This window comes from Mobula hypostoma, chromosome 15, assembly GCF_963921235.1.
Source record: "Mobula hypostoma chromosome 15, sMobHyp1.1, whole genome shotgun sequence".
Taxonomy (NCBI): Eukaryota; Metazoa; Chordata; class Chondrichthyes; order Myliobatiformes; family Myliobatidae; genus Mobula; species Mobula hypostoma.
Window position 1 is genome coordinate 74960682 of NC_086111.1, and position 17243 is coordinate 74977924.

At 52.5% G+C, this 17243-nt stretch overlaps 1 protein-coding gene across 1 annotated transcript in view; it reads left to right on the forward strand.

The window, feature by feature from the left end:
* Positions 1–17243, forward strand: part of LOC134356988 (laminin subunit beta-2-like) — a 142483-nt gene that overhangs the window by 93462 nt on the left and 31778 nt on the right. Inside the window, exons 17-22 of the mRNA XM_063068281.1 lie at positions 4676–4868; positions 5425–5568; positions 6336–6567; positions 7759–7922; positions 10619–10843; positions 16328–16545. Of these exons, the coding sequence (XP_062924351.1) occupies positions 4676–4868; positions 5425–5568; positions 6336–6567; positions 7759–7922; positions 10619–10843; positions 16328–16545 (1176 nt within the window). The remainder of the gene's footprint in view (positions 1–4675; positions 4869–5424; positions 5569–6335; positions 6568–7758; positions 7923–10618; positions 10844–16327; positions 16546–17243) is intronic.

Here is a 17243-nt window from a genome sequence, read left to right on the forward strand (position 1 = left end):
TCCATTTTCCTCTCTCTCATTATCTCCTTACCTGCCCATCACCTCCCTCTGGTGCTCCTCCCCTGTTTCTTTCTTCCGTGGCATTCTGTCCTCTGATCAGATTCCCCCTTCTCCAGCCCAATATCTCTTTCCCCGATTAACTTCCCAGCACTTTACTTTCCCCCTCCCAGTTTCACCCATCACCTCGTGTTTCTTCCTCCCCTCCCCGATCTTCTAACTCTGACTCCTCATGTCTTTTTTCAGTCCTGACGAAGGGCCTCAGACCAAAATGTCGACTGCGCTCTTTTCCGTAGATGCTGCCTGACCTGCTGAGTTCCTCCAGCATTTTGTGTGTGTTGGTTGGGTGGATGTTGTGTATTTGGATTTTCAGAAGGCCTTTGACAAGGTGCCACACATGAGGCTGCTTAACAAGCTATGAGCCCGTGGTATTACAGGAAAGATTCTAGCATGGATAAAGCAGTGGCTGATAGACAGGAGGCAAAGAGTGGGAATAAAGGGAGCCTTTTCTGGATGGCTGCCGGTGACTACTGATGTTCCACAGGGGTCTGTGTTGGGACCGATTCTTTTTATGTTATATGTCAACTCCAGTTAAGATGGCCCCACTGAACATGTGCGACAGCTTCCAGCTAGTCAAAAGGCTAAGAAATCCGATTACACTAAGAATACCTTTTCTGAGGTAAACTGTGTCAAATCACCACTGCAATCAGTGAAGAGGCGAGTTCAGGGATGAATCGATGCAGAAGGAGTTCCGGTGCCCACACAGCTGGCCCGTGTGTGAACTTGGATTGCTCTAGGTACCAAGCTGATTTGAAGAGCTTGAGAGTGGCTTTGGGCTGGGTGATGAAATTTGGGCCCGGAGTGATTCGCCGCTGGGTAGCATGGTCTATATCTGGGGCCCTTCATAGCAGCAGGGCCTGGGTCCTAGTGGAGGTGCAATGTGCTGCCTAGACAACTTACGCCAGCTAAATTGGAGGCGAGAACAGATCTCACTCACTCGCCATGATGTTCACTGCTTTCTCCAGCATGCGGAGCATTTCGCTGTTCCATTGCTGGGTCAATTTATACACCGACCCGGAAAGGCTGAAAAGATAGGGTGTCAGTTGGGACGAGAGCTGGTTTCACTCATTTTCCGTAATGGTCATCTCCATGGTGCTGAGGCTATGAAGACTGCCCTGTTCCTGTTAATGTGATGAGTAGGCTTTGGGCCTGCTCCGCGGTGCTCCAGGGTCTGGGTCTGAGGACTCATTCAGAATGCCTTTGTTCACTTCAATTATTTGCGTGATTTGTATTTTCTTTTCTATCTCTTGCCATCGAGTGTTGGTCTTTTCATTTTTTTCTCTTTCAATTGGGTTCTTTCAGGTTTCTTGCTTTGTGGCTCCATGTGAGCAAGCAAATCTCAAGGTTGTATAACCTATACATCCTTTCATAGTAAATGTACTTGAATCTTGAATCTTGACTTGGATGATGGAATTGATGATTTTGTTGCAAAGTTTGTGGATGATACAAAGATAGGTGGAGAGGCAGGTAGTTTTGAGGAAGTAGAGAGGCTACAGAAGGAATTAGACAGAGTAGGAGAATGAGCAAAAAAGTGGCAAATGGAATACAGAGTCAGGAAGTGTATGGTCATGCACTTTGGTAGAAGATATAAAAGGATAGACTATTTGCTAAATGGAGAGAACATTCAAGAATCCTTGACCAATCAAGTGCAACAAATTCCACAGATTCAGCACTCTCTGGCTAAAGAAATTCCTCCTCATCTCCGTTCTAAAAGGATGTCTGGTGGAAAGGGACTTGGGAGTCCTTCTGCAGGATTCCCTAAAAGTTAATTTGCAGGTTGAGTCAGTGGTGAGGAAGGCAAATGCAATGTTAGCATTCATTTCAAGAGGACTAGAATATAAAAGCAAGAATTTAATGTTGAGACTTTATAAAGCACTGGTGAGGCCTCACGGAGTATTGTGAACAGGTTTGGGCCCTTTATCTTTGAATGGATGTGCAGAAACTAGAGAGGGTCATGAAAGTAATTCGAGGATTGAGTGGCTTGTCACATGAAGAGCATTTGATGGCTCTGGGCCTGTATTCACTGGAATTCAGAAAAATGAGAGGTGACCTCATTGAAACCTATCGAATGGTGAAAGGCCTTGATAGAGTGAATGTGGACAGGATGTTTCCTCTGGTGGGAGAATCTCAGACCTGAAGATACAGGTGTTCATTTAGAGCGGAGATGAGGAGAAATTTCTTTAGCCAGAGAGTGATGAATCTGTGGAATTCTTTGCACAGATGTTTCCTCTGGTGGGAGAATCTCAGACCTGAAGATACAGGTGTTCATTTAGAGCGGAGATGAGGATGTTTCCTCTGGTGGGAGAATCTCAGACCTGAAGATACAGGTGTTCGTTTAGAGCGGAGATGAGGAGAAATTTCTTTAGCCAGAGAGTGATGAATCTGTGGAATTCTTTGCCACAGGCAGCTGTGGAGGCCAGGTCTTTACTAATAATAAAGGCAGATGTTGATAGATTCTTGATTGGTCAGGACACGAAAGGATATGGGGAGAAGGCAGGAGATTGGGGGTCAGAGGGAAATGGATCAGCCATGGTAATGTTGGAGTAGACTCGGTGGGCCAAATGGCCTAATTCTACGTCTATATCATACGGTAATGTATGTGTGTGTGTGTGTGTGTGTGTGTGTGTGTGTGTCTGTCTGTCTGTCTGTCTGTCTGTCTGTCTTTGGTGTGTACGGGTTTCAGGAACTGTTATTGCCCCTCAACCATCAGCCTCCTGACCCAGAGAGGATAACCTCACTCAGCTTCACTCACTCCATCACTGAACTGTTCCCACAACTATTGGACTCACTGTTAAGGACTTTTCACCTCATGTTCTCGATATTTATTGCCGATTTATTTATTTTTCACTTTTGTATTTGCACACTGGTCGGGTGCAGTCATTGATTCTGTTATAGTTCTTGGATTTGCTGTGAATACCCACAGGAAGGTGAATCTCAGAGTTGTATATGGTGATATATATGTACTTTGATAATAAATTTCCTTTAAACTGTACCAGTGTATCTGCATATGTATGCAGGTGTGTTTGTACCTGTGTGTGTAAATGTGCTTGTAGCATGTGTGCAGGTACGTTTGTAACATGTATGTGTGTGTGTTTGTGCATATGTGTGAGTTAGGGTGTGTGATACCATACACAAGCCAGTTTTGTCTATTCTGCATCTTGTTCCAATGTGGGTCGGTGGACCTGGTGTGGGAACAGAACTCGGTTAGCTAGGGATGAGAAACTACAGTTCTGGTCTTGCTGCTCAGGTCTGACCAGAGGGAGCTCACAGCTGGGACATTTGATGGCTTGGTCAGCTGGGACACCTTCAAGGGACATTGGACAGTTCAGTCAGCTGGGATACGTTCACGGGACATTAGATAGTTCGATCAGTTAAGACAGGTTCACTGGACATTGGACAGTTCAGTCAGTCAGGGCAGGTTCATGGGATATTGGACACTGGTCAGCTGGGACAGGTTCACTGGACGTTGGACAGTTCAGTCAGTTGGTTTAGGCTCACTGGACATTGGACAGTGGTCAGCTGGGATGGGTTAACTGGACGTTGGTCAGTTTGGTCAGCTGGGATGAGTTCACTGGACATTGGTCAGCTGGGATGGGTTAACTGGACGTTGGACAGTTTGGTCAGCTGGGATGAGTTCACTGGACATTGGTCAGCTGGGCTGGATTCACTGGACATTGGACAGTTCGGTCAGCTGGGAGAGGTTCACTGGACATTGGTCAGTTCAGTCAGCTGGGATGGATTCACTGGACATTGGTCAGTTTGGTCAGCTGGGATTGGTTCGCTGGACATTGGTCAGCTGGGATGGGTTCACTGGACATTGGACAGTTTGGTCAGCGGGGATGGGTTAACTGGACGTTGAACAGTTTGATCAGCTGGAATGGGTTCGCTGGACATTGGTCAGCTGGGATGGGTTGACTGGACATTGGTCAGCTGGGATGAGTTCAGTGGACATTGGTCAGCTGGGCTGGATTCACTGGACATTGGTCAGTTTGGTCAGCTGGGCTGGATTCACTGGACATTGGACAGTTCGGTCAACTGGGATGGATTCACTGGACATCGGTCAGTTGGGACAGGTTAACTGGACATTGGACAGTTCGGTCATCTGGGATGGATTCACTGGACATTGGACAGTTCAGTCATCTGGGATGGATTCACTGGACATTGGACAGTTTGGTCAGCGGGGATGGGTTAACTGGACATTGGTCAGCTGGGATGGGTTCACTGGACATTGGACAGTTTGGTCAGCGGGGATGGGTTAACTGGACGTTGAACAGTTTGATCAGCTGGAATGGGTTCGCTGGACATTGGTCAGCTGGGATGAGTTCAGTGGACATTGGTCAGCTGGGCTGGATTCACTGGACATTGGACAGTTCAGTCATCTGGGATGGATTCACTGGACATTGGACAGTTCGGTCAGCGGGGATGGGTTCACTGGACATTGGACAGTTCGGTCAGCGGGGATGGGTTCACTGGACATTGGTCAGTTCGGTCAGCGGGGATGGGTTCACTGGACATTGGTCAGCTGGGATGGGTTCACTGGACATTGGACAGTTCGGTCAGCTGGAGCCAGAGTCATCGTCCACCAGGGCTGCCTGATCACTGCCCTCTCGCCCTTCAGATTGTGCTGGTGCCTCGCTACTCCTCCCTGGAGATGTTCATCGCTGGAGATGCCGCCTCCATTCGGCGAAAGGAAGCCTTCGAGCGATATCGTTGTCACAGTGATAGCATTGGTGTAGTCACTCCGATGGTGACTGAAGTCTGCGCCCAGCTGATCGGTAGCATGTCCGCTGTGGTCTACAACGGTGCTCTGCGTGAGTGAACGTCCTTTCATGCTGGTTGCCTCCCTGGGGCAGCCTGCGTCTCCTGCAACCTCGTTCGTTCTCTCGCCAGCTTTTGACCCAACCCCCCCGTCCCCCACCTCTCCTAAGAGGTGAGAACAGGGAGGGGAAACAGCACCACCCACACATTCCACTCCGGTCACCAACTTCCCAACTCATCCCTCACGGGCTCGGAATCCAGAACTTCCTCCTCACAGGTTGAGCCATGTGACTGAATTCAGCCATTCAGCCCATCCGTTCTGTCCTGCCATTCAACCGTGGCTGATATTCATCCTGCCCACAAGTGTCGCCACACTTCCAGCACCAACAAAGCAAACCCACAAGTTACTGACCCTATTGTATCCATTGTTGGACTGTGGGAGGAAACCAGAGAGCCCAGAGGAAACCCCCAGGGTCACGGGGAGAACATACACAGTCCTTGCAGAAGGTGACACAGATTGTATTGCTGACACTTTAACTGCTCTGCCACCATCAACGCCCGCGAAGCACCAGTAGCCCTGTGGTGAGCGTATGCTTTTCTTATTTGCAGCGTGCCAGTGCGATCCCCAGGGCGCCCTGAGCTCAGAGTGTGCAGCCAGCGGCGGGCAGTGCCGCTGCAAACCTAACCTGCTGGGCCGCCGCTGCCACCAGTGTGCTCCTGGCACCTTCGGCTTTGGACCAGGGGGCTGCAGGGGTAAGATGGGCTGAAGGGCTGTTTCGGCCAGGGCAGAAGGGAAGAAACTGTTCCTAAAATTAAAGGGGTTGGCTCATGGACCGTGAATTTGGAAATAAAGGACCTCCTGGGAGGGGCTGGGGAACCCTTGGGTTAAGGGGGTTCGAGTGGGATGCTGGGGTAGATCCGTACGTTGAAGGGCTTGGGGCTCTGGACCAATCAAATACCTCGGTCTAGCTTCTGCACTGCGGGCAGGGGACAGGAGAGGCGTGAGGCAGAGGGCGGAAAGGAGGGGAGAGAGGACAAGAGTGGAGTGGAGGGGAGGGTGAGGGATCGGGGAGGAGGGGAGGGGTGGGGAAGTGGGGTTGAAGGGAGGGGGAGTGGGGATGAGGGGGGGGTGGGGAGTGGGGAGTGGGGAGGAGGGGAGGGTGAGTGGGGAGGAGAGGAGGGGAGGGTTGGGGAGTGGGGTTGAGGAGGAGGGGTGGGGAGTGGAGGGAGGGGAGCGGGGAAGAGGGGGAGGGGAGGGGGACTGGGGTTGAGGAGTGGGGAGGGGGAGTGAGGTTGAGGGGAGGGGGAGTGGGGAGGAGGGGAAGGGAGGGGGAGTGAGGTTGAGGGGAGGGGAGGGGAGAGAGGTTGGAATGGAGGGAGTGCAGATGAGTGGCAGGGAAGGGAGGGTGGAGGGGATGGTGTGACAAAGGAGGGGGGAGGGTGGAGCAAGAGAGAGGGAGGGGGTGAGGAGGGCAGTGGGGGCTTTGTGAGGGGTGTTCACTCTGTGTCCCCTCCCACAGCCTGCAGCTGCAGCCGAGAAGGATCCATCTCCATGCTCTGTGAGCCAGTCAGTGGCCAGTGCCCATGCCGAGCCGGGGCCTTCGGCACCCAGTGCAGCCAGTGCCAGCCGGGACACTGGGGCTTCCCACACTGCCGGCCCTGCCAGTGTAACGGGCACGCTGACCACTGTCACCAGCGGACTGGAGTCTGTCTCAACTGCCGTAGCCCCACTACCGGCACCCACTGCGAACGGTAAGTCCTGGCCACTCCGGTCCAATGGGAGCTTCATCCCTTCCAGATGACCCACTCTGTTCACCCCACCCTGTGTTCCTCTCCCCCTCCTTCCCGTCCCAAATCAGGAACCCTGTGTTCCTCTCCCCCTCCTTCCCATCCCAAATCAGGAACCATGTGTTCCTCTCCCCCTCCTTCCCATCCCAAATCAGGAACCATGTGTTCCTCTCCCCCTCCTTCCCATCCCAAATCAGGAACCATGTGTCCCTCTCCCCCTCCTTCCCGTCCCAAATCAGGAACCATGTGTTCCTCTCCCCCTCCTTCCATCCCAAATCGGGAATCCTGTGTTCCTCTCCCCCTCCTTCCCATCCCAAATCAGGAACCATGTGTCCCTCTCCCCTTCCTTCTCATCCCAAATCAGGAACCCTGTGTTCCTCTCCCCCTCCTTCCCATCCCAAATCAGGAACCATGTGTCCCTCTCCCCCTCCTTCCCATCCCAAATCAGGAACCCTGTATTCCTCTCCCCCTCCTTCCCGTCCCAAATCAGAGACCATGTGTTCCTCTCCCCCTCCTTCCCATCCCAAATCAACCCCGCTCTCTGTCTTGTTCTGGAGCCTCAATTAACCTATGCCAGGGTTTTGGCCTGACACATTGACTCTCTATTCCTCTCTAGATGCCTGATCCTGGTAGTTATTGCCGGGGGTGGTAATGGGAACAAGCTCCCACTATCTGTTAAATGCTCCCAATGGCGTGCGTCTCAAATAGCCTCTGATAACCATGTCCAGCTCCTGGCCTTCACGTGTGGTTTAGCTGCTAAGCCCAGCAGAACCATTTCTACTGACAGGAGAAGGGGCAAAGCGGTTTACTTAAAACCAGTCGCTTCGGGCAGATGGGTCTCATCAGCTGTGGTTGGCAGCTCATCGAGAAGGAAAAGGCGTGGGGAGGGGATTTTAAATCATTACCAGCGGTGACAAGCTGAGCGCTGTGGGAGTGCTATGTCTGTGTGTGTAGCAACGCAGTGACAGACCCCTATCCCAGAACTCCTGACTCCCTGAACCCACATCCTAACCCCCTTGACCCCATGTCCCTGACCCCCGACCCCACATTTTTACCCATTTGATCCCTGACACCCTGACCCGCTTGTGCCCAGCTATCCCCAATGCCAGATCTTGAAACGGTGATACTGATGCGGTTTCCTGTCACCCGCTGTAGATGTGCTGACGGTTACTACGGGAACCCGGTGCTTGGTTCGGGTGAACAATGCCGACCGTGCCCCTGTCCTGGAGCGCCAGGCAGTGGCCGCAACTTTGCCAACTCCTGTTACCAGGACAGCAGGACAAGGCAGGTGCTATGTAACTGCAAACCAGGATACACAGGTAGGGGGCACTGTGTGTGTGTGTGTGTGGGCCCGTCCCCCAGTGAGGGTCAGTGTGTGTGTGTGTGTGTGTGTGTGGGGATCCGTCCCCCAGTGAGGGTCACAGTGTGTGTGTGGGATCGTCCCCCAGAGAGGGTCAGTGTGTGTGTGTGTGTCCGTCCCCCAGTGAGGGTCAGTGTGTGTGTGTGGGACCGTCCCCCCCAGTGATTGTGTGTGTGTATGTGTGTGTGTGTGTGTGTGTGTGTGGGACCGTTCCCCCAGTGATGGTCAGTGTGTGTGTGGGACTGTCCCCCCAGTGAGAGTCAGTGTGTGTGTGGGACTGTCCCCCAGTGAGGGTCAGTGTGTGTGTGGGACCGTCCCCCCCAGTGAGGGTCAGTGTGTGTGTGTGTGTCCGTCCCCCAGTGAGGGTCAGTGTGTGTGTGGGACCGTCCCCCAGTGAGGGTCAGTGTGTGTGTGTGTGTGTGTGGGTCCGTCCCCCAGTGAGGGTCACAGTGTGTGTGTGGGATCGTCCCCCAGAGAGGGTCAGTGTGTGTGTGTGTGTGTCCGTCCCCCAGTGATGGTCAGTGTGTGTGTGGGACTGTCCCCCCAGTGAGAGTCAGTGTGTGTGTGGGACTATCCCCCAGTGAGGGTCAGTGTGTGTGTGGGACCGTCCCCCCCAGTGAGGGTCAGTGTGTGTGTGTGTGTCCGTCTCCCAGCGAGGGTCAGTGTGTGTGTGGGACTGTCCCCCAGTGAGGGTCAGAGTGTGTGTGGGACCGTCCCCCAGTGAGGGTCAGTGTGTGTGTGTGTGTGTGTGTGTGGGTCCGTCCCCCAGTGAGGGTCAGTGTGTGTGTGTGGGACCGTCCCCCCCAGTGATTGTGTGTGTGTGTGTGTGTGTGTGTGTGTGTGTGTGTGTGTGTGTGGGACCGTTCCCCCAGTGATGGTCAGTGTGTGTGTGGGACTGTCCCCCCAGTGAGAGTCAGTGTGTGTGTGGGACTGTCCCCTAGTGAGGGTCAGTGTGTGTGTGGGACCGTCCCCCCCAGTGAGGGTCAGTGTGTGTGTGTGTGTGTGTGTCCGTCTCCCAGCGAGGGTCAGTGTGTGTGTGGGACTGTCCCCCAGTGAGGGTCAGTGTGTGTGTGGGACCGTCCCCCAGTGAGGGTCAGTGTGTGTGTGTGTGTGGGTCCGTCCCCCAGTGAGGGTCACAGTGTGTGTGTGGGATCGTCCCCCAGAGAGGGTCAGTGTGTGTGTGTGTGTCCGTCCCCCAGTGAGGGTCAGTGTGTGTGTGTGTGTGTGTCCGTCCCCCAGTGAGGGTCAGTGTGTGTGTGTGGGACCGTCCCCCCCAGTGATTGTGTGTGTGTGTGTGTGTGGGACCGTTCCCCCAGTGATGGTCAGTGTGTGTGTGGGACTGTCCCCCCAGTGAGAGTCAGTGTGTGTGTGGGACTGTCCCCCAGTGAGGGTCAGTGTGTGTGTGGGACCGTCCCCCCCAGTGAGGGTCAGTGTGTGTGTGTGTGTGTGTGTCCGTCTCCCAGCGAGGGTCAGTGTGTGTGTGGGACTGTCCCCCAGTGAGGGTCAGTGTGTGTGTGGGACCGTCCCCCAGTGAGGGTCAGTGTGTGTCTGGGACTGTCCCCCCAGTGAGGGTCAGTGTGTGTGTGGGACTGTCCCCCAGTGAGGGTCAGTGTGTGTGGGACTGTCCCCCAGTGAGGGTCAGTGTGTGTGTGTGGGACCGTCCCCCAGTGAGGGTCAGTGTGTGTGTGTATGTGACCGTCCCCCAGTGAGGGTCAGTGTGTGTGTGGGACCGTCCCCCAGTGAGGGTCAGTGTGAGTGTGGGACCGTCCTCCAGTGAGGGTCAGTGTGTGTGTGGGACCGTCCCCCAGTGAGGGTCAGTGTGTGTGTGTGTCCGTCCCCCAGTGAGGGTCAGTGTGTGTGTGTGTCCATCTCCCAGTGAGGGTCAGTGTGCGTGTGGGACCGTCCCCCAGTGAGGGTCAGTGTGTGTGTGTGTCCGTCTCCCAGTGAGGGTCAGTGTGTGTGTGGGACCGTCCCCCCAGTGAGGGTCAGTGTGTGTGTGGGACTGTCCCCCAGTGAGGGTCAGTGTGTGTCTGGGACCATCCCCCCAGTGAGGGTCAGTGTGCGTGTGGGACTGTCCCCCAGTGAGGGTCAGTGTGTGTGTGGGACTGTCCCCCCAGTGAGGGTCAGTGTGTGTGTGGGACTGTCCCCCAGTGAGGGTCAGTGTGTGAGTGGGACTGTCCACTTGGACAGAGTACTGGTATCCCTGTCTGCTCGTGAGATTCCTCGTAGAATTGCCCCTGTTTGTCGAGATCTCCGATTCGCGGGCTTCACCATTTAATCCCGGGCCTTTTGTCCTTGATTCTGAGGAACCTGCGTATATGATTTCCGACCCTCCTCGGTCAGAGACTTAGCGTTCCCGGTGCTTCATCACCGATGGAGTGGTGGGGCAGATTCGTATCGGACTCTCACAGAGGTTGCGAGATGTCTGGGTGTTCGAAGAGAGTGAAAGGTTTTCCTTTGCGGAATCAGCTCCAGGGCGGAGAAGAGCACGGTGCTCACAGTGGGAAACCTGGTGAAAAACCAAATCTCCTCTAACCCCTGATGGGGAGGAAACCGCGTTGTGGGGCACCTGTAGCCACTCTAGGCCCCCAGAAGTAATTCACGGAAAACGTGTCATTGAAATCTAGCTCGTCAGCCCTGCTATTCCGTTGACAGGTTCCCGATGTGAGCAGTGTGCGGCTGGTTACTACGGAAACCCCTTGTTACCAGGCGGCAGGTGTGAGCCCTGCCAGTGTCACGGCAACATTGACATCAGCAACCCACAGTCGTGCGACCGGGAGACAGGCCGCTGCCTGACGTGCCTGTACAACACCGAGGGGCCGCACTGCGAGCGCTGCAAGATGGGCTTCTATGGCAACGCCCTGCAACACAACTGCAGACGTAAATATGCCCTGAAGTGGAACTGGTGGGTTATGGCAGTGACTTGAAACATAGGAAGGAGTGCAGTGAAATTCGTCCCAGGCCCCAGGGTGGTTCAGGATTGGGAACTGGATCGGCACTGGGCTGTCGGGTATTCAGGGAAATGGGTCAGTGGGTTTGATTGATGATCTGCCGTCGATTCGAGGGGCTGAACACTGTAGAGATTCAGTGGGGAGTGTTCAGCACCTGAAGGAAACATAGAACCTCGAGGCACAGAAACAGGCCCTTCTGCCCAACTCGGCTGTGCTAACCATATCTACGTTGGTTCCATTTGCCCTCATTCGGCTCATACCCTCTTCTGTCCAAATCAACAGCAGGTCAGGCAGCATCTCTGAAGGGAATAAACAGTCGACATTTCGGGCTGAGATCCTTCATCAGGAGAGAGTTGTCTCCTCAGTAAACTCAGATTTGTGATACATGATCTTCCCTGCACAAAACCACACTGTCTGCTCCTAATCGGTCCCCTCCTTCCCAAGTGAATGTAAATCCTGTCAGCTACTTCCCTACCGCAGAGTGAAGTCTCACGGCCTGTAGCTTCCAGGTCTAAAGCACTGCCCTTTGCCAAGCAGATAATATCAGTTGTCGTCCAGGCTTCTGGTAGCTCACCCATAGCTTCCAAAGTTACAAAAATCTCCATCTGAGGCTCGGCAACCTCCTCCCTTGCTTTACCTGGCATCTCAAGGTAAATCCTCTCGGCCCCTGAGGATTTACGCGCTCATTGTAGTGTTGGAATGGGACAGTGTTAGAGTGAGGAGTTGAGGCTTTGGCTCAGAAAGGCTTCATTGAGGAGAGGCGAGGGCTGTCGGTAGATTTTGGGTAACTTGCTTCCTGATTGCATAGTTAGAGCAGTGGGGATGCCTGGCAGAGTAGTGGAATGCCCTGCCTGCGAGATATGGGAAGGCAGGCAGACTGCACCTCAAGATGTGCATTCAGCTACAGCTTCTCACAGACCGTTGTAGGCCGAAGGGCCTGTTTCTGTGCTATACTGTTCAAAGTTTAAGGAATTGGAGCTGGAGCTGGATGAACTCTGAATCATTCAGGAGGCTGAGCAGTTGATACAGGGCTGTAGTTACACCGAAAGTGCAGGGCACAGGTAAAGCTGGGTGATTATCAGAATGGGGAAATGGGATAGACACCCCTGTGTTCGTTCCCTTTACCGACTCAGGCATGGTCCAGAATATCAGTGTGCCTCTGCCCTAACTTGGCTCCCTCCTAGTGAGTACTGATGAATAGCCATGAGATTCCCCGGCTCAACACAGATATTACACCAAGGAAAACTATTCCATCCAAGGTACCCTCTTGCTTCTACTGTACACATTAGAATGTACTCAAAAAGAGAACTTTAACACCTTGTACGTCATAAAGCAAAGTATTGAATACCAGAGATGGGATGTTATGTTGAAGTTGTATAAGATGTTGGTGAGGCCTAATTTGAAGTATTGTGTGCAGTTTTGGTCACCTACCTACAGGAGAGATGTAAACAAGGTTGAAAGAGTACAGAGAAAATTTACAAGGACATTGCTGGAACTTTGAGGACCAGAGTTATAGGGAAAGTTTGTACAGGTTAGGGTTAGGACTTTAGGACTGCAATCCTTGGAATGTAGATGAATGCGAGGAAATTAGAGGTGTACAAAATTATAAAGGGTACTGACAGGGTAAATGCAAGCAGGCTCTCGCCACTGAGGTCATAGGTTAAGGGTGAAAGGTGAAATGTTTAAGGGGAACCTGAGGGGGAACTTCTTCACTCAGAGGGTGTTGAGAGTGTGGAACGAGCTGCCAGTGGAAGTGGTCGATGAATCGGAATCAGGTTTATTATCACCAGCATATGTTGTAAAATTTGTTAACTTAAGCAGTAGCAGTTTAATGCAATACATAATGTAGAAGAAAAAAAACAAACTATAATAATAGTAATAAATAAATCAATTACGGTAAACATCTGTTGAATAGATTAAAAATTGTGCAAAAAACAGAAATAATATATATTAAAAAGGGTTCAAGGGTTCAATGTCCATTTAGGAATCGGATGACAGAGGGGAAGAAGCTGTTCCTGAATCGCTGAGTGTGTGCCTTCAGGCTTCTGTACCTCCTACCTGGGTGCTGGGGGTCCTTAATAATGGACACTGCCTTTCTGAGACACCGCTCCCTGAAGACGTCCTGGGTACATTGTAGGCTAGTACCCAAGATGGAGATGACTAGATTTACAACCCTCTGCAGCTTCTTTTGGTCCTGTGCAGTAGCCCCTCCATACCAGACAGTGATGCAGCCTGTCAGAATGCTCTTCACGTATCATATATAGAAGTTTTTGAGCGTTTTTGTTGACATACCAAATTCTTCAAACTCCGAATGAAGTATGTCTTGCCTTCTTTATAGCTGTATTGATATGTTGGGACCAGGTTAGATCCTCAGAGATCTTGACACCCAGCAACTTGAAATTGCTCACTCCCTCCACTTCTGATCCCTTTATGAGGATTGGTATGTGTTCCTTCGTCTTACCCTTCTGAAGTCCACAATCAGCTCTTTCGTCTTACTGACGTTGAGTGCCAGGTTGTTGCTACGACACCACTCCACTAGTTGGCATATCTCACTCCTGTACGCCCTCTCGTCACCACCTGAGATTCTACCAACAATGGTTGTATCATCAGCAAATTTATGAATGGTATTTGAGCTGTGCCTAGCCACACAATCATGGATATAGAGAGAGTAGAGCAGTGGAGTAAGCACACACCCCTGAGGTGCGCCAGTGTTGATTGTCAAAAAAGGAGGAGATGTTATCACCAATCTGCACAGATTGTGGTCTTCCAGTTAGGGTGTGATTGCAACATTTAAGAGAAGTTTGGATAGGTACGTGGATGGGAGGTGTATGGAGGGCTATGATCTAAGTGTCAGTCAATGGGACTAGGCAGAAGACTAGGCTGGCATGCTCCAGATGGGCTGAGGGGCCTGCTTCTATGTTGTAGTGCTCTATATCTTTATAAGCTTTCAGATTCTCCTTAATCCTACATGCCCAGGCTATTTCATGTCAACTCTTTGCCCCTGTAATTTCTTAAATTCTCTCCAATGTTCCCCCAGAGAGAGTTACAGCAGGAAACAGGCTGTTCAGCCTGCTGAGTTCATTCCAACCATTAACCAGAATTTTCACTAATCCCATTTATTATTCCCCCATGATCCCATCAACATGCACAAAAGCCACCACTCGCCTGGTTTTTGATACGTAAATCACATTGGTAATGGAGATAGTTTAGAGCAATGGTTGGCTGAGAACCAGACATTGGATTCTCTGTGACCATGTGACCATTTGAAGATCCCAGTGGAGCTGGGTTGATGATCTTGATGGGTGGTCAGGTTGGAAGGTCTCAATGGGGTGGTGGGGTTAGAGATCTTGGCGGGGTTGGAGGACTCCATGGAATGTTCTGGTTAGAGGTATCCGTCGGGTAGTGGGGTTAGAAATTTCAATGAGGTGGTTGGGTTGGAGGTCTCAGATAGGTGGTGTGGTTGGAATGGTGGAATGATCCAGTTGGAGGTCTCGGTGGGATATTCTGGTTGGAAGTATCGGTGGAATCATCTGCTTGGAGATCTCGGTGTACTTATCCAATTGGAGGTCTCGGTGGGGTGGTCTGGTTGGAGGGCTCAGTGCTGTGCTGAGGTTGGAGGTCTCAGTGGGCTGGTCCAGTTGGAGGTTTCAGTGAGATGGTGGGGTTGGAGGACTTGGTCTTTGGTGAAATGATCCATTTGGAGATCTCGGTGGGCTGGCCTCGTTGGAGCTCTTGGCAGGGTGATATAATTGGAGGTTGGTGGGGTGGTCCGGTTGAAGGTCTTGGTGCTTTTGTGGGTTTGGTATTGTAGTCCAGTTGGAGGTCTCAGTCAGATGGACCATTTGGAGGTCTTGGTGGTATGGTGAGGTTGGAAGTGTGGTTTTCCGGTAGGAGGTGTTGGGGTGGTTGTGCATTTGGAGGTATCAGTGTGGTGGTAGGGTTGGAGGTCTTGTTGGGGTGGTCCAGTTGGAGGTCTTGGTGCTTTAATGGGTTTGAGTTTGCGGTGTGGTTGTAAGTCTCAGTGGGGTGGTCTTGTGGTGGGGACGGAGGTTCGGATGGGTTGGTCCAGTTGGATGATTCAGTGAGTTGGTGTGGTTGGATGCCTCACTGGACTGATCCGCTTGGAGGTATCAGTGTGGTGGTCTAGTTGGTGTCCCGGTGCTTTGGTGGGGCTGTGTTCTCGGTGTAGATGTCCGGGTGTAGGTCTCAGTGAGGTGGTCCGATTGGACGTCTCATTGTGGTAGTGGCATTGGAGGACTCGGTGCAGTGTTTGGGTTGGAGATCTAGATGTGACCGTGGGGTCAGAGGTCTCGGTGGGGTGGTCCATTTGGAGATCTCTGTGCTTTGGTGGGATTGGAGTTAGTGTTAGTGCAGGTGGAGGTCTCAGTGGGGTAGTCCTGTTGGTGGCCTCAGTGGGGTGGGAGGTTTTGATGTGGTTGTCTGGTTGGAGGTCTCAGTGGGGTGGTAAGTTTGGAGGTCTCGGTGGTATGGTGAGGTTGGAGGTCTGGTTGTCTGGTTGGAGGTCTCAGTGGGGTGGTACGTTTGGAGGTCTCAATGGGGTGGTACATTTGGAGGTCTCGGTGGTATGGTGAGGTTGGAGGTCTGGTTGTCTAGTTGGAGGTATCAGTGTGGTTGTAGGGTTAGAGGTCTCGGTGAGTGGTCCAATTGGAGGTCTTGGTGCTTTGGTGGGGCTGAGTTCTTGGTGTGGTTGTGTGGTTGGAGGTCTCAGTGGGGTTGTCCAGTTAGAGGTCTTGGTGGTCCAGGTGTGCTGGTCCAGTTGGAAGTCCTGGTGAATTGGTGGGGTTGGATGTCTTGGAGGTCTCAGTGGGGTGGTCCAATTAGACGTTATGGGTGCTGTGGTGGGGCTGGTGGTCTTGGTACTTTGGGGCTGGAGGTCTCAAGGGAATGATCTGGTTTGAGATCTCAGCGGGCTGGTCTGGTTGGAGGTTTCGGTGGTCTAGTCCAGTTGGAGGTCTTGATATGCTGAAACGCTGGAGGGATGGTCCAGTTGGAGGTATCAGTGCTGTGGTGGGGTTGGAGGTCTCATTACTTTGGTGGAGTTGGAGTTCTCAATATTTTTGTGGGGTGGTCCGATTGGAGGACTCGGTGGGGTGGTCTGGGTTGGAGGTCTTGGTCTGGTGGTGGGGTGAACCGGTTGGAGGTCTTGATGCTTTGGTGGGGTTGGAATTCTTGGTGTGGTTGTCCAGTTTGAAGTCTTTGTAGGGTGGTTGGGTCAGAGGTCTCAGTGTGGTGATTGGGTGGGATGTCTTGGTTGTGTTCAGGTTAGATCTCTGTCTCACCATTCTGGAGCTGTGATACTGGGGAAGGATCCGGGCTCTGTGCTTAGAGCTGATGAGGAAATCGTTGCTTTACTTCATCACTTTCACTGTCTTGTCTCCATTTCTTGATATAGAGTGTACATGTAACCAGCTAGGCACTGCCCGGGACCAGTGCCGCTCCGGGGAAGAGTGCAACTGTGATCGGAAGACAGGGCAGTGTCCCTGCCTGCCCAACGTCATTGGTCAGAACTGTGACCACTGTGCTCCTGGCTACTGGAACCTCCGCAGTGGCTCGGGCTGTCTGCCATGTAGTTGTGCCATCGCCAACTCTTTCTCAGCCACTTGTAACGAGGTGGGTATTATGCCTACGTGAGACCCAGGGCAGCATGTGGGCAGTGCCAGGCTGGCACAGCTCGCAACAGGCAGCTGTGAGACTGGTCAAGGGACCTGAAATACTCAAAGAGCATTGGAAGACTCTAATGTACTGTGTACGATCTCCAGATGTTGTGCGATGTATAATCTGCACTCGTGAATTCAGCTGTGGTCGAGTGTAGTACTTTTACTCCAGATGGCCACCTGTGTTCATGAATGGTCAGTGATCCTGAAGCCAGGTGTGTTCGTGTGTGGTCAGTGCACCTGAAGCCAGGTGTGTCCGCGTGTGGTCAGTGATCCTGAAGCCAGGTGTGTCCGCGTGTGGCCGGTGATCCTGAAGCCAGGTGTGTCCGCGTGTGGTCGGTGATCCTGAAGCCAGGTGTGTCCGCGTGTGGTCGGTGATCCTGAAGCCAGGTGTGTCCGCGTGTGGTCGGTGATCCTGAAGCCAGGTGTGTCCGTGTGTGTGGTCAGTGATCCTGAAGCCAGGTGTGTCCGTGTGTGTGGTCGGTGATCCTGAAGCCAGGTGTGTCCGTGTGTGTGGTCGGTGATCCTGAAGCCAGGTGTGTCCGTGTGTGTGGTCGGTGATCCTGAAGCCAGGTGTGTCCGTGTGTGGTCAGTGATCCTGAAGCCAGGTGTGTCCGTGTGTGGTCAGTGATCCTGAAGCCAGGTGTGTTCGTG